At 37.2% G+C, this 26,402-nt stretch overlaps 1 protein-coding gene across 6 annotated transcripts in view; it reads right to left on the bottom strand.

Moving 5' to 3' along the window:
• RAPGEF2 (Rap guanine nucleotide exchange factor 2) overlaps positions 1-26,402 on the bottom strand; it is a 181,410-nt gene that overhangs the window by 49,669 nt on the left and 105,339 nt on the right. The window contains exons 1-2 of one of the 6 annotated variants that reach the window (XM_027882833.1): positions 21,124-21,226; positions 20,810-20,936 (exon numbers count right to left, since the gene is read on the bottom strand). The exons of 4 other annotated variants lie outside the window; for them this stretch is intronic. In XM_027882833.1, coding sequence (XP_027738634.1) covers positions 20,810-20,863 — 54 coding nt within the window. In that variant the 5' untranslated portion in view covers positions 20,864-20,936; positions 21,124-21,226. Of the gene's footprint in view, positions 1-19,905; positions 20,478-20,809; positions 20,937-21,123; positions 21,227-26,402 lie in introns of those variants that run through there. One more of the 6 variants, XM_027882832.1, reaches the window with a different exon arrangement.

Here is a 26,402-nt window from a genome sequence, read left to right on the forward strand (position 1 = left end):
ACAGGCTGCAGTTCTTTATGAACCGCTCCATCGTGGGTCACTTCCACAGAGTGTAGTCCTTCAGGAATAACCTGCTCCAGCATGGTTCCCCTGTGGGGTCACAAGTCCTGCCAGGAGCCTGCGTCAGTGTGTGTTTCCCACAGGGTAACAGCCTCATTCAGGCATCCACCAGCTTTGGCATGGGGCTCCTCCATGGGGTGCAGGTGGATGTCCCCATGGACCTCTGTGGGCTGCAGAGGCACAGCTGCCTCACCATGGTCTGCACCACAGACTGTAGGGCATTCTCTGCTGGGGCACCAGGCACACCTCCTCTTTCTCCTTCTGCACTGACCTTGGGGTCTGCAGGGTGTTTCTATCACATATTCTCACTCCTCCCTTCTCTGGTTGCAATTTCACAGTTTTTTTTTCCCTACTCTTTGGAACTATGTTATCCCAGAGGAACTACCACCGGCGCTGATGAGCTCACCCTTGACCAGTGACAGGTCCAACTTGGACCGGATGGCATTGGCTCCTTTAGAAATAGGGGAAACTTATGGCAGCTTCTCACAATAGTCACCCCTGTAGCCCCCTGCTACCCAAACCCTACTACCCAAACCCAATACCAGCTACACGTGTTCCTCCTGGAGCACGTTTTGTTAATGGTTTTCAGTAACTAGAACGAGGGTAAAATGCAACATTCAACAACAAGCAAAAAACTGTCTGCCCCAAACTAGGATATTTACATCTAAATTCTTACTTACAGTGGAAAATATTCAGAAAATACCAACATGAAACCATGCTATTATAACCCAGTGAAAAAAATTGCTAGGAACAATCATCTCTGCTTTTGGGAAACATATGGCAGTTAACTTCACTACAACAGGTGAAGTTGCTGTGCTACTGAGTATCATTTTATTATTAAATTATTAAGCACTCTGCTCTTATATTCAGCTATCACTCTATTCTAAAGTTTAGCATTGACTTTAGTATTTAGTATAACAATAAAACGAAAGGTTTTCTTGCAATGCTTTGAGGCACATACTGGCTAGATCGAGCACATGCTTTATCAACCAGACCATGAGCGGTATGAGGAAGCCTAACGACACACCCTTTGCCTCAAAAACATCACCCATTACAGACTGACAACACCACAAATGGCATCACAACGGAATATTCATTTTTATCTTGTCTTCCATTTTCATTAAATGATGGCTAGGAGTCATTCAACGTAACAAGGATCAAAAGCAACTTGTCTATTTTACATAACAAGCATTTATTTTTCTGCAATCACACTAAGCTAACAGCTTTGCTGAAGCCAATACCTACAACACTTAACTTCATTACTGAACACTCAGAGTCAGAGCATCAGAAAGAACTAGCAGAGAGAGTAAAAACACAACGGGATAATTTAGAAAAATTAAGACATGATTTGTTTTCCAGTAAATATAGTTTCAGAATACATTCCTACATTAAATAATTAAGAGTCATTAAAAGGGTAAGAAAACTGTCCTGATGACCTATTCGCAGGACAACCTTCATAAGTGTCAAACATTAAGGTGACATATGCATAGATCTAATCAAGTGTAACAAGGGACAAAACAAGAACCGACAAAATAGTTTCCACCAAAGCACTAATCTTAATTTGAGAGCAGTCAAAACAGTATTTTATAACCATAATAAGCAGGCATAAGCTCACACATACATACATCCATACAGGTTACACACATGGATAGAAACCAGAGGGAAAACAGTACATCTGGGAACACCACGTTTTTACTTCTTGAAAACCCTAAAACAAATGAAAACTTGAACAATTATGTGAAACTATCTTAAGGACAAAGACATATATCCCTTTCGAACTCTACAATACCTTAAACCCTATAACATCTTCCTATCTTAAAAGCAGCATTTTATTACTTCCACCCTCAAAGTGAGTCATTGCTTTATGCATGCAAAACTAACAATTACTTTGCTCTGAATATGTTCCTTCTATTTTAAGAACGTCATGATTTTCTCCTACCCTACAGCATGCCTTTCTGTATAACAAAAGGCAACCTCTATTGCAACTTCTACTCAGAAATCACTTGGTTTATCCTAATGATACAGCATTTAAAAAAAATTAAACATATTTTCAGAATATTTACTGGACAAGAAATCAAAATCCTTGGACATAGCATAAAAAGTTATGAGAACAGACAAAAAGTAAGTGAAACTAAACCAAACCCCCTTCTTTCTTTAAATAGTATTTCTGCTTCTTTTTTTTTGTTTGTTTGTTTGGGGTTTTTTTGGGGGAGGGGTTGGGGGTTTGTTTTGGTTTTGTTTTTTTATTTGGTGTTTTGTTTTTTAAATGCAGTGAAAACAAGTATAAATGCAACAACGTGAGAGGCAGACACAAGAATGTAATTTTAAATTACCAGAAGAATTCTGGTTAAAGAGCTTCAATATACTACTCATTTTAAAGCAAACACATTGGTAAGCTTTTTATAAACAAGGTCCTCTACGGAAAGCTGACAGCACTTCATGAAAAATTCATAAAGCCTGCAAAGTGACTGAAGTACATTTGCAAAAAGATGGGATTAAAGAGAGCAAAGGTGTAACATTCTGTTATGCAATTCCCAATGAATGCTCTTATAGGTAATTAAGTGCCACTGAGACAGGCTAAGCAAGTACAGTAGACATAATACAAAATATCACCCTTATAGCCTCTATTTCCAGTTTCTGAAACACAAGCAAAATCTGATTCTTTAACCTCTAAACACATGTATCTGATCACTTATTTTGCAGTAACTCTTTACTAATAAAAGCCATCATAATAAAAAGTTTTTTCATTCAATAGATGACACAGCCCACCCAAATATAACTAAGTAAATTATAACAAAGTTTTTTGGGGATTCTGTATCTTTTTGTGAAGGAAGAAGAACAGCAGACAAATAAAATTAATACTGTGTCTTAGTCTTTCTCATTTTTTTCCCCCAAGACAGAAATTCTAAAATTTTTATTGCACTACAAAAGTGTAGATCACCAAGGCAGAATTCTTCAGTATCCTATCAAATTATTAACATTTTATTTCACTGTTGTATATAGATGTTGATTTTTATATTAAATGTTTGTAAGTCTGTTGTCTGTATTTTAAAGCTATACATGTTTATACATACATATATATATACACACATTTATGGTGTTTAATCAAAGATGAAATATTTCTAATAATGGTGGGTATTCACCAACATACTATTTCAACGTAATTCTTTCACTAACCAAGGGAGACATCAAGGAAAACATTTTTATGGTTGAGTGATTTTAAACACAGCAGTCAATGTAAGTAATTACTGAATAATAAAGTAATTTTTATTGATTCTGTCTGCAGACATGATGCAGGCTGACATGTCCAGTGGAGAATTAAATTTAAAATAAAAGTGTAAACTATATACAGTTCAAATTAGGATGCAATTCACATGGAAGAAGGATTTCCTTGTACCTAGGGGTGGAAAAGATTAAGAAGCTTCTATATAAATTCTACAAAAACTTCTGTAAGACTTAAATAAAATCCTACTGACTTGAATTATGTCTTCTGTTCAACTGTTCAGTTTATACAACAATCCCTCGTGTATTTCAGATCTCTAAATTTTCCTCAGATAGACATCTTTCTGTGAAGCTGTGGCTCAAACTTCATGAAGATCTACTCTTAAATATTTTCTTCATCTTGAGTACAACACAAGACACAACCTATGTTCTGAAAATATTGCATTTTGATACTATTGTTGTTAAGCGGTTGTTTACATACAAAGCCCAAGCAGAATACCTCTAAAAATAATAAAAGACAGTATTATAAGGATCTTTTCTGGCAATTTCTTAATACTTTGCTCCACTGATACTTAGCTATAGCTAACCACCCTCCCCCCATCCCAAAAAAAAAAAAAAGAAACTATTCAGATTCTAAGCTAATGCAACATGAGCTGCTGGTCTCGGGGAAAGAGCAAGACAGAGCAAATGCACACGAACTTCATTTTGTTTCCCCTTACAAAACACACACCGACTGCCACTTACTCATAGCTCTCAGCAGCTAATCCTATGAGCACTTAATGCATTGAATCCTTTGCTTGAAGGATTCTTGACTTCTGCAGAGAGACAGAGGTGGTAAAATTTAAATGGGTGTCTGGAGAATGAAAAATCTCCCAGGGACAAGTCTTTTTAAAGGAAAAGAAATGCATCACTGAAACATACCCATTCTTAATTTAACCACCTTCTCTGTTGTATGATCAAATATGTTAGTACTTGTACTTTCTTTTGACAGTGTTTGAACTGGAGATTCAATGTGGCATTTTATATTCAAGTGTCTTACTTCAGGGAATCTGACAAACATTATTCCTTCAGCAAACACAAATGTCAATTTATTGACTACAGCTCAAATCATGTGGGGAAAATTTAAAAAAAAAAAAAAATCGTATCATCCAGGTATTTACAGTGCCAGTGAACCACAAATACAAGAGAAAAAAACTGTAGGATGGAACTAAATCATATTGAACAATTTCCCAAAGTTTCTCTCAGGTTCCTGAAATTCTGAACTCAAACTACTATAAAAAATTTGCAATGAAGGGAACAAATCCACATGATCAAAATATTTTTATTCAGAACTTTACTCAGAAGTCTATCTCAGTCAAAAAAAAATGGCTTGTAAAAGTGTAACTTTTTAGTTGGGCAACATACGATAGATAATTCAGTAATTTTAAAATACGGACTCTGTGGTGGTTTTAAAGTTATAGCAGTTTTGCATAGGGATCAAGCTAGAAAGATCTCTACAACTTTTGACTGCAGACACACATTTAAATACCGACAACTCTTTGACAACCTCAACCACATGAAGAAATATGGAAGTAAAACTTTGTAGAAGGAATTATGAAGGATTTTAAGATTTGCTTCCTCTTTTTTCATTAAGTATCTGGTATTTTGTATTATTTAATAAGTAAATAAATTTATTACAGATTTAGATCAGATCCCATTCTTTGAACTACTGTGAATAGCAGAATCTCTATTCTGGTGTATTATGTCTGCACATGTCCAAAGACATAGCCTACCACTCTTGGTAGCATCCCACTGTCCCACCAAGCACTTGCATTTAAGAGCCCCAACAGAGCCTGCACAGCCCACACCCTCACACAGACTAACAGCTTCCCAAAAACACTGAATAAGGTTGGGAAGGGAATTCATCTTGCAGAAATCTACATAATTAAAACTGACAAGTAAAGACAGGCACTCACTGATGACTGCCGTTTAGGATGAAGGGAAGACCGTTCTGAGGCATTTCAATATCTCTAGGGTAGGAGGGTAGAAAACGGAGTTCAACCACTAAACTTCAGTAAAAGTTCCCCATTATTTAATAGCAAGAGACATGGAGGAAAATAAATAATAAAGCCTGGCTTTGCAGAGATCTCTCTCCTGGGAATAACTGATTTTCATACTAACAAAATGCATGCTCCAGTTGATGTTTTTCCCACAGTTAAGTATTTCTAAATACTTCCTCTTGTGGCTGTTTGGGTGCTTAATATGCTGAGAACCACTGCTGGGTTGGAAACGAAGTGGCCCATTTTCAGGGCTTTTGGAGGCTTGTAAGGTTACATTTTGAACTCTTTGGCCTGTTACAAGTAACTGTGGGAGAGGAAGGAACAGAGAACTTTGTTTCCACAGGAAACCAGACAAAAGATTTACGCCTAAGGATGTAAAAGCAAAAAAAGTTCAAGAACACTTTATGTAGGCACATATGTTAACAGGAAATGTTAATTCAAACATTTTCAAGCAAGATGTTCTCAATCCTACAGAGTATTTTAAATAAATAACATACCAGACTCATTTGGGGTTCTTACATAGCAGTCTCACAAGTAGACACGGGGGATGATAAAAAGCAATTACACAAGCAGGGGTAAAACTGATGGTACCTGCAGATAGATTTTATTTTCAGCTTTAAGGCACCACTCAGAACTGGAAACCACCACGGAGAAGTAAAGAGTTTACCCCAAAGGTGAAAACATATATTCTGAGCACGTCTTAAATGGTTTAAAGCAAAGATCTATGATATGTCTACAATTTCAACTTCTGAAGCCCTCCCACCAGTAGAGAATTCTTACATCATGTGTTGCTGTTCAGGTTTTGTTTTATACCTGATCACAGAATACTTTATGATTACAGCATTCTAACCAAGCTTTGTTAGATTGGCTAAGTTTTTCAAACCTTCGTGAGGTGATCGCTCAGTTTTGAACTGCAGCTAGTCAATGTGAACTAGTGCAGTTTACTACTGAACTACAGCACTGAATTTTACTGCATTAAACTAACTTACAATAGTAAAAGAAATCAAAGTGAACTGATTCTAGAGTAAATTAAGGGCTACTCGAGTAAGTGTTATTTTTTTAAAGATGGAATATGAAAAATGATTGATATATCTTAGAAATCTCCTCTTTCCAAGTGGAAGGGGAAAAAAACAAAAGTGCTGATAAAACCTGCTGGTATCACAGTGCAATAAGACACTGCTGATAGAAGAGATAAGCAGAACACTTCTGTGAGCATACGATGACTCCTACTTGGAGGTAAAGAAACACAGTGCAGTAGATGATGACATGAAATCATGCACTTAAAGACAAAAACAAAGAACCTGGGAACTTCCGTGTCAGAAACGACTCAGAAAAGTTTCCATGTAGCAGCTGATCAGAAGGTGACTGAATTGTTCAGGTGATGCAGCAGAAGGAGAACCCAATGAGATCACAGCATGCATCCTCCAGAAATACAGTTCTTGGCTCTTGTCCATGACCCCAGCAGGGATCTTATTTGGAAATGCTGCACACATTCCCAGCTGTATGTTTTAAATAAAGATGGGCTTAAAGCCATACACATACATAGAGTGAAAGAAGAACTATCAGGACTAAAAGAAGAAAAATTAATATTTGAGAAAGTTCAGGAACAGCACAGCTTTTTCAGCCCCCACTGAGAGCGGGTATGAGCACTATCCAGAAATAGAAAGGAGGGAAAAGAAATATTTCCAGTAAAAGGCAATGCAGGTGTGAAGCCTAATGAGCAGGAAGCTGAAAGAAGGCTGCTATTCAATGAACTACAGAGATTCTCGAAACCAGACTCCACAGGATCTGTGGCAGAGGCGGTTTTCAAACTGAAGCCTGGCCAAGTTATGAGTGTGCTGCACAACAGTGTGTAACAGCAGCGACCCAGAAATTCCCTTCCAGATCCATGTCATTCCTTCAAGCAAAAGAATCTGAAGTGCAACTGTTCTTTTATATACTTATCATTCAGAAGTAGACTAGCTAAAGGAGGAAAAAAGACAAAAATCAACACGATTAACACGATAACATTTTTTTATCAGTTGCTCCTTTGTACTCATCTAAGTATTCTATACACTTCCAAAGCAAGTTTTTAAAAGATATAGATAAATAGGGAGCTACTATGTACAGATGCAAAAAATTGAGATTTCCAAAGTCTTGCCTCTATAAAATACCAGATTAACTGAAGGAAAATTTGATGAACATTTAAAGAGAGACAGGACTATTCACAAGCAATTAAATGAAAATTTTGTTTGAAGTCTGATGGTGGCAGCCATATCAATACCACCCCTGGAATTTTAACTAAAGCATTATCCCTGCTTTATAATATCAAGAAGTAGTTGAGGAGAAAAGTGAGTGCAAGTTTCCTCAATTTTCCTTGTCTGAAAACGAAAGATTCACTCTTTTGCTTCACCTCAAACGAACAAAAACAACAAAAAAAAGAACTGCATTACAAGATGAATATCTCAACATACAAGTGGACATCAAAACACTTGCTAAATTTTGTTTTCAAGAATAATCTGATTGTAGCATTCTTTAATATAACGCAAAAAGTGTATTATCATAATCAATGGTTTGAGATTGCTAATTGCATTATAGTACTTTAAAACAATGACACAATTAAAAAAAAAGTTGGGCAAATAAGAGGCAATTAATTTTGCTTAAAAATGGGGATGATGTAAATGCAAAGTAAGGTGAATTAAAAAAAAAAATATTACTTAAAAAGACCTTTAAGTCCACAGATAATACTTATAAGACCACCACACAGAGAGTAAAAATATTTCATATTTGCATTACAGAGTGATACAGGTAGCCTTGCTATTTTCCTGGATTATGTAAAAATAGCACAGCAATGAGATAAAATATTTTCAAATGACAAGCATCTCCCTTTATACATGACTAATGTTGCAAAATCTTAAAAGAGTATAATTTTACCATATCTATGATTTTTTAACACTATACTAGCATGATTACTAATCAAACAGCTTTAGTACTTATTTTCTGAGTTTTGAAAATGTAACTGTACTCATGCAATGGCAATACAGCAGCAGTGAATGTCTCTGTAACAGCTCTGACTTTGCTTGCTACATTATTTTACACTTTCCCTGACGTGGTAGTCAAAGAAAATTAATGAAAATTTTTCACACTGACACAAGCTTTTAAAACTGTATGTGCCATCGTGAAGTTCTAATACCTACAGAGTTGCTATTCTGTCACACAGAACAAGATTCCAACTTCTTTGAACTACTATTATTTGGGGCAAAAGTTGTGTTTATTGTGATCATAGGAAGGGAAATCTTTTTTTCGTCAAGGACCTTTTAGGAAATGCTAAGCTGTTCTCTGAATTCTGGAGCACAGTGCAGCAACCACCATGCGAAGCCATTTAAAATTATTTACAAATATCAACAAAGAAGCATCTTTAATATTAATAGTATCTCCACTGAATTTTGAAACAACCTGTAGAGCTTTTCTTTGTAGTACCAGTGGCACTTTTCTAAAACTATAATATCTAATGTTAAGTTCCACTAGCCTCCCACTTTTTTTTTTTAAAATCACCTAATTTTTACAAATGTCCACAACAACATACAAGACAAGTAATACAAGAAGGTCCCACGTGGAGCCTGCTAAAATCAGGGCTGCTTTAGAGTAAGGAGGCATTGTCAGTTAAAGTACCATGTAATTCTGCTCAAAATGCTGACATTCAGATGTCACTTCCAGAAATTTATCTATTTGTGTCTGTGCAGATGTGCACATAGAGTTTAAATCATCCCTTATATTCCTGCCTTGAGTCAACAGCATACTAAAAACATAATCCATGTAGCAATTTATATATTCTACTGACACCATGAAATACTTTACTGGTGTTTATTTAGGAAAAGATTTTACATTACAGATTGCCAAGATGCAGAAATATAAGCAACACAGAAATCAGCTTGAAATACTAGGGCCAATAACTGAAGCTGATTCTACAGATACAGTTAGTGACATTCATCTTTTTTCTCCCATCTACCAGAAGATAAGATTTAGAGACTCAGGATGTGTGCATTAACATCACCTACTGCATTAGGTCACCTTGCAATAACCAGATAATCTGAGAGTCGAGTCAACCACAGATTCACGGCAGCACTACAATGGACTCTGCTGTAAGACATGGTGCAAGAGATTTATAAAGTTACTTCTCTTTCATAAAAGTGGTAGGCATTTTAGTCATTACTGCATTAAATATGTTATCTCTGGATGCTTAACTGAATAAACCCCCAGTTGGAACACTGAGGCTCCACTTAAAATTTAAAAAAAAGAATATTATTATTCTAATTCAGGCATTCCTAAATTTAGTTTTCCCTGGGTACCATCATCACAGAAAGAATAGTAACATACAATACTACTGGAAGTGGCAGGTGTAGGAGTGACATTTAAGTGTCTAAACAACCTCTTCCTTTAACAGGAAAGAAGTAAATAACTAGATTTCTGTATCCTGCTGCTGAGATGCATGCCACTGTTTGTGAAACTACACTTGAGTACCTATTTATTTAGGAAAAGCAGCTGTATTCAGGGACCTTGGGAAATCTCTACTAAATGGAAATTTCCAAAATCCTTAGCCCTGAAATGCAAGAAGTCTCTAATCTTCTCACAAAACTGGAAAAAAAATCCCACCACCACCAACAGTATTATCAACTGTAAGAACCTACTAATTTAAAAATAAGCAAGACCGAACAGGACAGAAACTCCTGGAGTCAGACAACAAAAAATGTTTGCAGAAGTCAAACACCATCAGGCAAGGAGAGGTACACCTAGAATACAGACTTTCACAGTTATTAAAAGAAATTAACGCTGTTTTCACATCAGTTTGGTTCTTAGTCTGCACCTACAGCTGTGAGCACCTTCACTTTTAAAAGAATTAGTATGAGTCTTCTCTGTTGCCTTAAAAAAGAAAAAATCCAGGGAACCACCATTTTCAGACAATTATTTAAGTAGCATATTTTACAAAGGTTTCAAAATCCATAAATCCATGCATTTTCATTTTCTTCCTAGTTCATTAAAAGCAAGGACAATATAAAAAAGATCCTTCTACATTATTTCTGTATATTTCAAACAAAACCCCTCTACAGTCAGCTTTTTAATCAAAGGTCAAAAAACCTAGATGAAAATCCACTGGTGATGTGGCTCAAGACTGAAATGGCAAACACGCCAGGGAGGCACATCCAAGTCTAACATCTGGTTCTTTCCTGAGCAATCTAGAAGAGTAAAGACCTACTGCCTGCCAAGTATTTGGAAAATATGGGCTGGTTTTTTTCCTAGCTTGTTATCAGGAATACATTAAGATTTAGAGGTCAAGCTGTACCTTGATCAGTGAAGCAGCACAGGCAGAATGTACAGTGCACATTTTGAAGAACCTTTAGCTCCTTACGTGTAAGAAAAACAAAAACCAAACAAAATCCTCCAAACCAAACCAAACAAAAACCCACACAACAAAAACAAATCCAGAGCATAAAAAATGCAGCTGGGATAAAATGAGAACAGGGTTGATGGCTCAGCAAACCTAGGACATAGCAAAGAAATAATTCCCAAAATCAGTGTAGATTTCCCAAAATCTAGAATGATTAATTTTTTTCAACCACGACCAAACATATTAAAGTACAATGCCCTTCATCACCTTATTTTCAAGCCACTGATCCCACTACCAATATTAAATTTATAGTCCAGTTCTGCAGCCATATTCTCTTTTTCAAGCATTCCCACGCTCTTTCAAATCATTAGACCACGTTAGACCTTCCTGACACTAGTGCAATTCCTACAGCATTCAGCAGGCTAGCAGGCACACAGCAGCAGAAGGGCATTTAGGAAACAATGCTGTGGATGGAATCCTAAGAGCACAATCCAGCTCCCATTTTCCTGCCTCTGCAGGAATAACGGCAGCACAGAACAGTAAAAGCCTATTTTTAACTATAAAACAAGCCAACATGACTACACACACAAAGGGAGACCTACAAAATAGCACAACGTCATTTTTATGAAATCATTCTTCAGAAGAGGAAAAAAAGAAGAAAGCTTGAATCCACTTTTCTTACTTGCAAGGTCATAGTTTGGAGTCAAGCTATAAACTAATAAATCCTACCTGGTCTGTCCAAATAATCCAGCAGACAGCATCTGTGGCTGCAAGCAAGTAAGCTGACAGGCTGCAGTCAGATAAAACAAGGCAATATTTATAGACTAAGCGAAAGAAATCAGAGGTTGAGGAATTTGACCACCGTGTTATTGTCTGGGTTTACAATGTCGTTGCTGGCTGTCCCTATACCTCTGAAGATCAGCTAACTGCAGTTACCAAGAAGATGCATTACAGTTACCAAAAGTTGGCATTTAGTCACCCAAGCTGGGACAGTCGAAATAAGTCACCTACACGAAGAAAGTTACATGGGCTACATGGAGCTACATTTTGTGATTGTCACAGCATTTGTTAGCTTACTAACCGATTCTAAATGCAGTTATAATGTAATACTTTGCACTTTGTATCTTAACTCACAAGCCTGCTTTTCCTCTGCTTTGAAAAGCAACTGGTTCTTGATCCAGCTGAGATACTGGGACTGAAAGAGAGGATTGGTCTTAAACCACTTTGCATATTCCCAGTCCAAAGGAGAACTGTCATCTCTGTTTAAGAGCTGCAAATGCCATGAAGGTATGGATACATTTGAGCGTAGAGAGTCACAAGCATCTTCACATTTTGTCAAATGGTTCAGAGCTTTCTGTCGTCAATTACAGCAGTCACTAAACTGGAACTCAGAAGACACATAAGGAAAACTAGAAAGCCCATATGAATTAAAGGAAGGGTAGTCACAATCCATACACTGCAAAGGAACTATTGAAATTTGTAGCAGAGTAAGTTATTTGATGCCTTTTTAAGGTGTTCCAGACAGGCGTTGGTAGGAATGGCATATTATGGGAGATATCAACTTGACTACCTGTAACTCAGGCTAGAAAACTACCCAGTCCAAGCTGGGAGGTTTAGCAGGCTACTCCCCATTCAGGAAAATCCTCTTTCACTTTTCACAAAGAGGGAACTGAACATGCCAGGATTTTCTGTTCAACATTTGCAGTGGATACCAGTGATCAAAAACAGACTGATGCCCTTATTTTTAGCTTTTTGAGCAGATTAAGGTTTAGGCCAAGTAGAGAATGCCAGGTTAGCTAAACACTGTGAAACTGGTTCATGGTAGCAAGCTTCACATTTGCAGTGAGAGCAACCCAAAAAGACAGATGCAGCCTTTTGCCCAAAGGACCACACTCCTGCTAATAGAATTACCAGAGTCTTGCTAGTCTAATGACCCACTCCAGCATCACAAGAGTAAATTAGAAACAACATATACACAAAATTTCCTGTCTTCCAGTTATTTCACCAAATGTTGTGATCTTTGATCCTTCCAAAGTAAAAAATAACATAAAATAAGGCAATAGCTCTCCCTTTACATCTCAGATGTATTAGGGACTAAGTAGCAGCACTATTTGTGTCAGGTGCTGTTATAATGTAAAGCTATTTACCTTCAACATCACCCAAATAAAAGCACTGCAATCTGTCGTCCTTCATCCACCCTTCTCATATGCCCATACAAACAAGGGGTTTGGAAGGAATGATAAACACTCCTATAAATTCCAGCTTCTGGGCACAGGATCACTTTTCACAAGTAACCCACTGAGCAGAGACCCCTTCAGCACAGCTTATTCTTCCCATGGCTTTCAGCTGAATCATCACCATCTCAAAACGAACAGCAACGAAGACTACTGGCAAGCTGACAAAACCGGAATAACCACTAACCATCCAATTCTGGGACACCATACATGTAATATTTCAGTAACAGCCTGATGGGTTAAGCATGCAGAGGTTAGAATCCTAAAAACACTGCAGACCTGCAGGGGTCCTCCCCTACTTCTCTTGCAATACAGCTACCAGATTCTAAAATACAATATTGAAAATGAAGTGTGATATGAACAAGGTACTTAAGTCAAGGGTAAAATCTCAAGACATTAATATTTCATGTTTCTCAAATCCTTAACATTAACTCTATTTCTCATCCATTGGAAATAAGGAATGCTGGGAAAAAAATGATCTAGTATTACACTCACTTGCACAAACTCCTGAAATACCCTATCAAAGGGTTTGGTTTTTTTCCTTCTAGTAGTATTACTTCCATTAATTTTGAAGTTTAGAAAATGCTTACAAGAATTCATCAGTAAAAGCGCAAAGAATTAGTAGTCTGGTAATAAATCTGTTGCAACTAAGATATCAAAATAAAAATTACACTTTAATAAAATAATCCTGAGAGCCTGAAAATCTTATTCAGGTCTTAATTTCAGTCAAACAAAAATCACACAACTATGTATTCCTGAAGGAGTTAGTAAAATTAGTTCAGTTTTTCAAACACCAAGGATGCTGTTAAGGCCTAATTTGAAGCAATTTAAAGCCTAGAATACAATAAGAAATAAAAAATATATAAGATAGTTGAAGAAAAAAACTTTAAACAAGGTTAAAAACATTACATTTAAGTGTTTCCAGCATCAGCATCATTATGCCAGATTGCTGATGGTCTGAACATAGACTAAATTTTTAAAAACTCTAGTTTAAAATTTAGGAATCATGGTTCCTAATGCTCATATTCTTAAATCATTGTGGTTATCTCTTGATATTTCATTGATTTTACAGACAACCTGTAAAGTTATCAAGTAGATAAGCTTTTTGTAGATGAGCTTCAGGTCATCTCAGCAGCAGATACAGAACCTGAGACACTTCCTCTCACTGTTGCATACTGGAGTAGTACCAGCAGCAGCGACAATCACGACTGTAAAAACAACCAGCACAACTGACAGCATTTTCTAATCCTCTTATAAGCTACATATTTCTTTACCTATCACTATCGGAGATCCGCTGCCTCAGATAACTAAAAACGAAGTTTCCAAAAACCTAATTTACTTTATCTCACTGGAATATTTTTACAGTTTCATTTGGTAAACTGTTAAGTTTACATCACTTGGAAATAGTTTAAGTACCAGCATAAGTATCATAAAACCCTTGAGCCAGTATTTAGCAAGGGAGTGCAATTATTTTGCAGGTAGAATAATCAACTTGAGATACTGAGGCATAGGATTCCCTTAGTGCTTGCTTCTAGTTACAATGAACTTCATGCTATTCAACATGCATGTGAATTCCATGGTATTTTTAACTTATGCTACTTAACAACAACACATTATTTTCTGCTTTTTAAAGTTTCTCTTATTCCCATGTTTTTATTAACTCATAGAATTGGGAGCAAACCAACTGTACCTTAAGGGATTTAGGATTTTTTGCTTCTTTTGATGTTTAGGATTTTTGGTTGCTTGGATGGCTTTCCTTTTTTTTTTTTAATTGTTGGGTATCAGCAACTCTCAATTTCAGCTAGATTTTCAGTACATCTGAAGATCAGGCAGGAGTGCCAACAACTCAGTAATAATAAATAGCTTTAGTCTGTTGGTCTCGAAATAGCATTTTGGAAGAAGCTGACTTTCCTTTTCAGGTTCACATCTGCATTGTGACTATAAATACCACATTTCAGTATGTACCATCATAAATAGCACTCTGCAAAACACTCCAACAGATTTGGCCACTTCAGAACATAAACCAGAGCCATAATACTGATTATGTTAATTTCCCAATTCTCATTGTGAGGCCTGAAACTCTCCTACTCCATAAATTTGCTAAAAAATGCCCTACTGTGCAATCTTCTATATCAACTATCCATGCTGACATGAAGAAATTTTAGCTACTTCTTGAGAAGGTAGAGAAAGCAATATTTTGCACACACACAATATACATATAGATGGCAGCCTTTTTGGTATGGTTTTGTGGGTTTTGGTTTGTTTGGGTTTTGTCTTTTTTTTTTTTTTTTTCCCTCACCTTTAAATATGTTGTGCAATCCCCAGGCCTTGAAACCATAACAGAAAGATAGCAGGATGCCTTCTGTGTGCCAAGGATACTTTCATTGCCATCTCTCCAGGTCACTAAATACATTCACTGTCATTCCTATGAAATGACCCAAATTCTGCCATTTATAAGCTTTTGGAAAAATCTGCAGTTAAATGCTGTCCTGCAGAATAGGAATTTAGCCAGGGGTCTACCACAGATCTCTGGTAGGATGCCAGACAAGTCACTTAAAATCAACCTGTTATATGATTATTAGGGTGTGGGTGCCTGAACTGCGACAATATACAGAAAATTAAAGTAACAAAATCCATTCTTTGAATACTTACTAAGATCAACCTAGGCTGAGAAATAAGCATCTTTAGTTCTCAAAACTCTGTCCTTAAATTTTGCCAAAGATTTCCTTCAGCAGACCCACCTGAAAAATTAAGATGCCTCCCCCACAATACTTTAATGAATTGCATGAACACTGTAGTTGCAAGCATCTTAAAAAGTCACAGAAGAGAAAAATATTTATGCTTTTGTTTTCAAGTAAAACTTGAATAATACACATAAATACAAACTGGTCTTTTGAGCAATGAAGCTAGCCCAAAATATCAAACAGTTGCTCATTAGATTAGAGTTATCCATCTCGAGATGAATCTTGTGGTCACATAATTAAAGACTGTTTCATAACGCACCTATAAAGGTGTAAAATACTATTTCAAGTCATACGAAAAAATCTACAATCCTTGTATTGATCTTCAGAGAGGATAACTTTTTTCAAAATACACAAATTAAAAGGAAAGGCATGATAAGAAGGGGCCAAACCAGAAATCTGGTTTCTACTAAAAATAAAGGTGCCTAACAACAAAAGAAGAAAATCTGTATCAAGTCCCAGTGCAAAGTAATTCATTAAGATAAACAAAATCACAACCCACCAGCAGCTATATCAGCTAATAGGTTACTACTACCTAGCCAGAGTTTTTTCATACATCTATTTTTTTTCCAGATACATTTGTATAAATTTATGAAAGCTTACAAACTGTAGCCATCTGATCACAACACCACATCTCTCTTTCCCATGTCTTATTAGTGAAGTGTGATGCTCACTCAAAAGACAAATAAGCATACCAGGTTACGTTTTTTATTTTAGAAAATACCGATGATCTCTTCAAGGGATAGAAAGTGATATTTATTTCGTACAGTTCTATATTTCTTAGGAAAGTATGCCAACCAGCACACTTACTATACAGACTAAAATAACCATATTTGAACAATTCCCACTCAGGACATTTCCTCAGAATACCATTTATTTCCCTCTCTTTCCTGGGAGTGAGGGCCACAAATTTTTGTGAACTAAAATATCGTTAAAACAACCCAAAAATTTGTGATACTGCTTTTAATATTTCTCAGTAATTCAAGACAGGTCAAGCACATCAAAAGACTGCAGTATCTTCATGATCACTAAAGAAGAGTCACTGGGCTGGCAGTGAAATATATGCTTTATTAGCAGACTTTATTCCTATTACATCCAAAGTAAAAATGTAACTTATACTTTCTTACAGATTGTCTGTAAGTCACTCCAATGTACTCTGCAATTCATGAGTTGTTAATCGTTATACAGTCATAGAAGAACTGTGCATCTAAAGTCACATTTTTAAAAGCCATTATACCTGTCAATTTTTTAATTTTTTTTAGTTGACCTTGAGAAAAGTTCTTAGAAACAACATAAACAAGGGAAAAGGAGAAATTAGAAAACTAACACTTTTAAAGGCCCAGGCCTACCACAGGAACCTTCATGCACTAGACCTTCATGTGATTTTTTTCACATAATAAAGTAGATATAAGATGCAACATGTAAAGCTTTTCAAGAGATTGTTGTTTCAACATCCACAAAGCAACATTTATTGAAATATCACTCCTCTTCCTAAAATTTGAGATTAGGAAAATTATAACGAAAGCATTACAAAACTAGTTGAGAGGACTCTTATAACCAGCAAGGACACAACCAAATAGAACGAACCTACTGAAGAAGCCCAAAGAGGTGTTGGATGCCCCAACCCTGGAAGTGTTCAGGGACAGGCTGGATGGGGCTTTGAGTAACCTAGTCTAGTGGAAGGTGTCCCTGCCCATGGCAGGGGCGTGGAACCAGGCAATCTTTAAGGTCCCTTCTAACCCAAACCATTCTAAGATTCCATGAATTAATGAAATCTGGCTAAGTACATTAAATAAAAGAACTAAGCATTTTTGCAACAATCCAGCTCTCCTTTCTCTGTCATCTTTCACCCAGAGCATACCTTTCCTCCCTGTTAAACAGATGACAACAGTTGTGTATCAAGGAACATCACCCACAGATCCACATCACCTTCAGATAGGTGTCTGTAGCACTGCTTCAAACTCTTCCAATTTATGAAATATGAGGCATGTAAGACCAGTACAACTGACTGATGCCACTGATTTTATTTTTTACATTAAACCATCTAGGAAATGCGAGAGCACTTACTCGTCCTCTCTCCATTTTCACCATGATTAACATAATGATCAGTTTGCACACCATTTTCCCAGAACAGTAGATATAAACCTTATACCTCATTCCCTGACTAAAATAGTGTGAAATTAAGATTTCACAGCATTAACTAAAACTAATTCACAGAACTTTGCGAAACCTTGCACAGGAGATTTTTGCATTCAGTTTTAGATTGTCTCAGCAAATCAAACTGAGGGGATGTCATAGAAGTAATTAAGCCCCTTTCCCTGAAATAAGATTGAGTCAGATATCAATAAAATATTTAGGACTCTGGGAACATACTAACATGAAAATAACTCATTACCAGAAATAATTAATTCAGTAAGTTTTCCTTTTAGGCAAAACAAGACAAAAAGTCTGTATACCTTGTACTTCAAGCTTCCCTTCCCTTCCCTCTCTACCAACAATTTCAGTTCCACTTTCCAAGGGAAATAACGTCTACCTGATGAACAAGCATGAAAAGTTTCATTGTCAAAATGGTCAGTTTTGCTGAGCTACACTGTGTACTAACACTTTAAACTTCTATATAATCTCTAAACTATGTCTTTTGTTTATTACAAAATCTGCAATTGCATGCCAGCCCTATGTCAAAGCATGATTTCTTTCTCTTGCATAGAAGTTAATTTACCTTAAGAAATGTCCCCTTCTTGTAAAGTAATACCTTGACCTTTTCCCTTTTACTACTCCTACATTTTGGTCCATCTCTGTGATTCAAGTAATTCAAAGTGATACAACTAAAATACGACTGTAATGTACAGTTACTAAAATTAAGTTTAATTTTTTTCTTTATCTATAAGCACTTATTTCATATCACTTAGATTTGCTGTGTTACCATAGCCAATCTAGAACTTTTCATCAACATTCTTTCGAGAGTAGAAAGAGCAGGCAAATCCAATCCATATGCAGCTTTCTCATTTTATTCCTATTTGTAAATTAAAGATATACTATTTTATTTCACCTTTTTCAGTATTTAAGTTTCAGAAGGAGAATTTTTTTTCTTTTTTTAGATTTAGTTCTAAATATTTCATGAAAACCAAATGGTTTGGTAACATGAACACCCTTATACTTAGAATGTAATTAAGAAGGGAAAGGAACAAAACAGTCTACAACAAGAAACTGTGATATGTCTGATACTTGCATAAGAAAAATCCACTGGACACATTCTGAAACATTGCTAGATTACTTTCTGTATTTCTACACAATCAGAACTGAATTCCTGGAAAAAACGTTCCTCCTTCAAAAAGTTTCTGCTATCATCTCTTCCCAATATTTCCAGTTCTTAGCTGTATATTCTGATCACACTGCATACATGCCCATGCACATTCTAACACACAGTATGCACAGAACATATATATATAAATAAATTTTCAAGAAACAAATTGTAAGATTGAAAATTATAGTGAGCCATATAAAATCCAGCCTGAAGATTTAAACGTTTTAAGTGAGCAATAAGGTTCTATGGATCCTTACAAAACTTACAGAAGCTTTTCATCATGCAAAACCTGAATTCCTAATTCCTCACACCTGAGGCCTTGTTAAATCATGTTTGCTCTTCTGCTTATGAATGCATTTTTCCCAAACAATAAACACAGGCAGCCTATGGGATTAAAGCATGACAAAGGTGTAGCTGACTCATGGGATCAATTAGAAAGCATCAGTACTTATGCCTTTTGTTCACTCCATGTTTTACTAACAGTTTCTGCATTTTCAGCATAAGCGTATCACAGATGTTAAACGTCATGCTACGAGGCAGTGGTGCACTAGTACTATACACTAGACAGAATAAATCTATTCTTATCACCACCTACAATTATATCAGTCATTATACAGCTTACATATTTCTTTAAAGTTTAAACAAATGCATAAGGATTTTAACTGAATGCTCACAGCTTCCTGCCCAGTGAAAGTATGTCAGCATTTTTTCAGTACATTTCTAACATTCAAAAAGAACCTACAGAGTTGCCTTTTCTAAGCCAAAACCAATTTTAAATACAGCCACCGACACTAATGCCACAGGTACAGCTTTCCCTCCAAACCCGCTGTTAAATTCACAAGCAAGAAAGCCCATGAGCAGGATGACAAGCAGTTTCAATCTCCATGCAGTTTGCCTGTGACAGGTTATTGATAGAACAAACAGAATTTGCAATACTTACTGAGTGTTTCTCCTGCTGGCCCATAACTCCATGGTTAGCTGGGATTGCAAGTGGTTTCATAATGAAGAAACATAAGCTGAACTGAATTTACACATCATGTACCAATTTCTTATGGATGGCAAGTCACCCTCTACAGCATTAAATTAAAAAGAGGCGGAGGGGGTGAAGCCAAGCTGGAGCTAAAAGTGTCACTACTGGTAAGCTCAAACCCCCCGTCGCACTTGTAGTGCAGAGCAGCAATCCGAATGACAGCGTTAGTCTCCATTTTTGTAACACTGAAAGTCTAAGCATGTCAGGATGTACAGAGCCTGATGAAACCCTACATATCCAGCATCCATTCAAAGGAAGAAAACCATTCCCTGAGCCTGAGGAATGGGAAGCGGGGGAAAAAAAGGAAAAAAAAAAAAAAAAGGAGGAAAAAAAGCTAAAATGGCTGACTGCACAGAGGCTCCCTCAAAAAGGCTTAATACAGTATTATATTAGTCAGGGTACAGGAACCAGCCTCCAGCACTCAGCCAAGCATTGTTAATACTCCTGTTTCATTTGCAATCACACACACTCACACACGCAGCCTCCCCCCCCTCTCCACCACAACTACCCTCCACTCCCCCAAAATCAGGGCAGCGCACGCGAATAGGGACCTCCTCCCCTGGCTGCTAATGATGCTGACAGAGTAGTGACCAGTGATCTCTGTTCCACTCAGCTAACCAAGTTTGCACAATTAATCTCAGCAGCATGACATTGATGGACATTTAATTTTATGATGCCTGTTCCTCACAATCAAGACAAGCACTTCTACCGCCCAAAGAGTCAGCAACTAAAATACAACACAATTACACACAAAAACCCAGAGAATCATGAGTCTGAATGCAATACGCCAATATAATTACGTTATTGTGCTTACTTTGGAAGACCATGGCTGCAGGCAGTTGGCATAGCAACGCACAAGGAAAGCCATTTCCTGGGTAGAAAGAATGCTTCCTTTTCTAAATAAAAAATTCCTCTTAGGATACAAACGGCATTGCTGCTTCCTGCAGAAAGCAAAGACACTGAAGTCTGTCTCTTAACCTGCACACAGGCACACACTCAATGCAGTTGGAGTGATGTAAGTGCATTTCTCTCTCTCTCTCTCTCTCCCTCCCTCTCCCTTTATCCACCGAAATATTCGAGTTAAATGGAAGACACATTCCTTGAGGCTCGCCCCCTCCGATACTTAACTGTTTCACTCATTAAGGTAGAGATGGACAATGCAGATAAAACAGCAAGCTCCTGCCTCTGTCTGGTATCAGCCTCGGAAGATCAAGGCATCCCCAGAGGGGAGGGATCCGTTTGCTGCTGGCTCCTAAGAATATCACTGAAGTCAGGGTGGGAATGAGAACCCACGTTTACCTCGCCAAATCTTGAACTGAACACGGACTTTTCAAGAAGATAATGCTAAAGCAGAGACATCACCTCCCTTCCCCCCGCCCCCCCCCAAAAGAGTGCTGCTGCAGAGGTGTAAACATTGTTATCACGTATTTATAAACAGTGCACTTGATGAGCTCTCTCAGATTTTCAGCAGCTTCGATGCTACACAGGCCACAGACATCCATTCACGGGCTGTGGAAGGTAAATGTCCAGAACCTTTTAACACACCATTTCACATCTTTCTGAGTATAGCTCCTGCTTCTTCTTGCACAGTGAATATAAAGTTTCCACTGCAAGCACATGGGGATACAGGTTGTGGAAGAGATTGACACGCATATGGCGTTTATAATTCTCCACTCAGACTGTAACTATATCCTAAACTTAGAAATTTCCCTAGTCACTCCCATTTACATTACACCACTTCTCATATTATACTGGCAAAATCATACTGCAAAGGAGCCAAAATGAAACACAACCAGGGACCACGCTCAAGCAATAAACAAACTGTTAGCGCTATACAGCGAACCTCATGAGTTTGTACCACTTGACAGAGGACTGACCAAGCCAGGAACATAGCACTCTTCCATTAGGCTTCATCTTTAGTAAAGTTCTCTATAATGCCTTCACAACACATTCTTTAAAATCAGAGACCACTCGGCCTAAAAAAACCTTCAAAGTTATTGTTGTCTTTTTTTTAGCAAGGACAATAAGAAAAAAAAAAGACTTAACAGTTGTTACACAGGTATAAATATACAGGGCAAAAAAAATGGGTAACACAGAATACTATGTCACAAAATCTGCAGCTGCCTTCCACCAAATAACATGTCCACTAATGAGTTTAGTCAGTTACACACTGATTTGTTCACTTCTGACAATGACTGCTAGTAAATGAAGCTATAAAACTTAATGGAAATTAATTCTAATGAAGCCAGAAAACACCCTGACATATTCTATTTTTTGCACAGTTATTCTATGAAAATTGTTTCATACACAGCATACATTTTAAATTGAATATATTTACATTTATGAGAATTTTATGACACTTGCGCCCTTGGTCCTATAGTATATTCCGAAAGATAAGTTATTATTTAAATTATTCAGTTACAACAATTAGTTTAGAATTTTTTTAAAAGTCTTTGCTATGTGCCACTGCAACTAACAGACGATTTTAAATTGCTAAATCATGCTTAAGCTTTGTAAAATAGTTTAACAGTGAGTACAATCCATTTTCTGATAAAGTGCTGATCAGAAGTAACAGAAGTTATGCATTCTAGGAAGCTACAGCAAAACCTCTCTAGTACAAAATTAAAAAATACTACTTGTTGACAAAGCAATTAAATACCTCTTGAGTCTGATTCGGTGGCCTTGTAGTTAACACCATGAGCAGAATTTGAGTGTGGTGTTTCATACTCATGTCAGGAAAAAAAAAAAAAATGAAGTTCTGCCAAAAGAGAAACATGTCCCCAGCACAGGAAGGCAGCACACCACTTTCTGCACTTGATCACACACATAACTATCAACATGCATCCCACTCTGTATCCAACCAGAATCTAGCCCAGGTTTCTACAGCATGAGCCTTCAAGAGTAACATGAAAACATGACTAAATCCACGTCATATGAAACATTTTCTTACTACTTGTGCTCGTCACTACTGTACACATTTACTCATCTGTTAGTAATTTAAGTCAGTAGTTTGTATACGATTGCAAAAATTTTTATCAACCTAACGAAGTCCAATTGATGCTCACACCCATCAAGACTGAAAAAACCTCTGTGGTTTCCAAAACAGAAAAGTTACTTTACATTCAAAATGTGAAAAGTGACATTTATGTAATTAGGTGAAGAAAACGCCACTCACAAACAATTTGTGAGTCAAAACAATATCAATAAATTAGTGATCAATTCCATTTTCCTACTCCTTCCTCCTCAACACCACCACTTCCAGGTAGAGTGGTGCAGTGTAATCATATGTACTGTCCATTATCAGTTCAGAGAATAATTACATACAAATTAAATTTCATAAAAAATAATTAAAGCAGAAGTGCAGTGAAATCTTATAGGTTACAGTGAAGAATTAATGGTATTTAAATCAGTGTAAAACACCAGAATGATACATGCTGGAAAGTTTCATAAATAAGTATAAATCATAGAATCATAAAATCAACTGGGTTGGAAAAGACCTCCAAGATCATCAAGTCCAACCCTTGATCCAAAACTGCCGTGGTTACTAGACCATGGCCCTCAGTGCCACATTCAGTCTCATCTTAAAAACCTCTAGGGATGATGAATCCACCACCTCTCTGGGCAGGCCGTTCCAATGTCTGATTACTCTGTATGTAAAAAATTTCTTCCCAATATCCAACCTAAACCTCTTCTGGCACAGCTTAAGATCATGCCCTCTTGTCCTTACTGATGGTTGTCTGGGAGAAGAGACCGACTCCCATCTGGCTACAACCTCCTCTCAGGTAGTTGAAGAGAGTGATGAGGTCTCCCCTGAGCCTTGTCCTCTCCAGGCTAAACAGTCCCAGCTCCCTCAGCCTCTCCTCATAGGGCTTGTGTTCGAGTCCTTTCACCAGCCTCGTTGCTCTTCTTTGGACCCGCTCTAGCACCTCAATATCCCTTCTGAACTGAGGGGTCAGATCTGGACACTCCAGGTGTGGTCTCACCTCACACTGAGCACAGAGGAAGAATCACTGTCCTGCTCCTGCTGGCCACTGTTCCTGATCCAGGTCAGGATGCCATTGGCCTTCTTGGCCACCTGGGCACACTGCTGGCTCATGTTCAGCCTCCTGTCGATCAGCACCCCCAGGTCCCTTTCTGCCTGGCTGCTCTCCAGCCACTCTGTGCCCAGCCTGTAGCGCTGCAGGGGGTTGTTGTGGCCAAAGTGCAGGACCCAGCCTTTAGCCTCGTTGAACCTCATCCCATTGGAATCAGACCATCTCTCCAGCTCATCCAGGTCTCTCTGCAGAGCCCTCCTGCCCTCCAGCAGATCAACACTCCCCCCCAGCTTGGTGTCATCTGCAAATTTGCTAATGGTGGACTCAATCCCCTCATCCACATCATCAATAAAGATATTAAACAGGACTGGGCCCAACACTGATCCCTGGGGGACACCACTGGTGACTGGCCAGTAGATTTTCCATTCAGAAACAGTAGTTCTGAACTCAAGGTAAAAATTGGTAGAGACCTCAACAGAATGTATCATCTGACTGTAATGGCTCTCAAATATTTTACATTCTAGGACATAATCTCAAATGGATATTGTTCTCCTAAGCAGTGTCAACAATACTTGGAGTATTAAACCTTTTTAGGTTAATGACAAATGCTGCAACAACAGATTACTTCAGTTCTTCAGTTTCAGGCAGTCATCTTAACTCATAACTATTTACAGGAGTACTTAATTTTTAATACAGATTATATACACAGAAACCATTCTCCATTCTTTTCCTGAAGTACCTCAGAACTAGTAATTATCAGCACATTTTCCCCTTCCCTTTAAACACAATGTAAGGTATAATTTCCTTCATGTTCAAAAACTTTGGCAAACACCAACAGTGCACTCTAAGGTCACCAAATCTACTGCCACTCCATGACTCCAGTAGCTAGAAAAAACATTAAAGTGAAGGGACAATTACATAGATATTACACAGCTGTGTAGGTGGACTAACAGACAGCTAAATTGAAGAGTGCAAGAATGGAGTACATAATCTTAAGGAAAATAAGGTAGAACTATCTTCTCTTTCCCCCACCCTCCTCACTTGGAAAGCACTGGAGGTTTAAAATTTAAATTTAAGCTCAGGGCTACTGGACACAAAACTGTTAAGGTCCCAGGGACATTTTCTGAATTTTATAATGCTGATGTTCTCTCCCTCCCACCAACCTTATGAGAGAGATTACTAAATAACAATCTGATGCTCCCATCAAGATTTAGAAAGACCAACTGAAACCACTAAAACCCCAGAATAATAATTCATTCAAAATGCCATCATACATTTAAATGCCCCATACATATGTCTTATTCTAATGTATTCAGACAAATTTACTGCCAACAATTAAAACCTCTGGCCATATGACCCAATTTCATACAAGCAAGTTCATATTTAACAGCATAATGCAGATATGGGATGGTCTAGGCACACCTGTCCTATTGGTATTTTCTCAAGAACTTTGAGAACTTTAAATAAAACAGTTGAATAAAAGGAAGTTACTAAATATGTTCTCCAAGGTACTAAAATACCACTTTGGCCAAAACACCTAGATGAAGTAATAGTATTCACGAAGTTACTTTCTTTATTCATAAAGCTGTGGCACTAACATCATTCTAGAGATTTTCAGTACACAACTGGCAACACCAAAGCATCGACTACAATGGAGTGGTGTATGCTGTTTTGGTAACACGTTTACTAATGTTACAGACCACTTGAACAAATGCCCTTCTGTGGAGCTGCTGCTGCAGATGAATCTATAATCCGGATCTTTAAAATAATGACAAGCCCAGAGCAGTCAGGCTGCTGCCTCAGTTGGGTGGATGTGCCATAGACTGTCAATCATCCCTTTGATAGCAGACTCATTTGTCACCTTCTGTGCATAGCTCTGTTTTCAGTACAGCAAACTGTTTGCATGCCATCCATCTTAAAAGGGGAGCAAGTCGTAGCATTCATCTAAAATACTTGCTATCGAATTCTCTTATGTAAGACAATTATGCTAGAACAGACATGAAGAAAACCTATTACTCATACTCATCCCAAATGTGACAAGATGTCCTATTTCCAGAATACCTAAATTAGTTTACAAAACTGATTTGAGCAAAAGCTCACGACAGTACCAGAGCACACAAACTTTTCTCTTATTTATTAATTTATTTATTAATAAAGAAATTTATTTATATTATTATTTATTTATATAATTACTATTGTTTATAAATAAATAACTAATTTAACGCCATATTTATTTATGCTTTAAATCTATCAATGTTTTTAGGAAGAAAAAAAAAGAAAAAAGAAAAATATAACCATATCTTTCATGTTCCTGCAACACTTACAAGGTCTTGTATAACATATTTTACAGGCTAGATCAAGATCATATATAAT

The sequence above is a fragment of the Empidonax traillii genome, unplaced genomic scaffold (genome assembly GCF_003031625.1).
Source record: "Empidonax traillii isolate 1590-97213 ecotype Southwest subspecies unplaced genomic scaffold, ASM303162v1 scaffold112:size1231168, whole genome shotgun sequence".
Classification (NCBI taxonomy): Eukaryota; Metazoa; Chordata; class Aves; order Passeriformes; family Tyrannidae; genus Empidonax; species Empidonax traillii.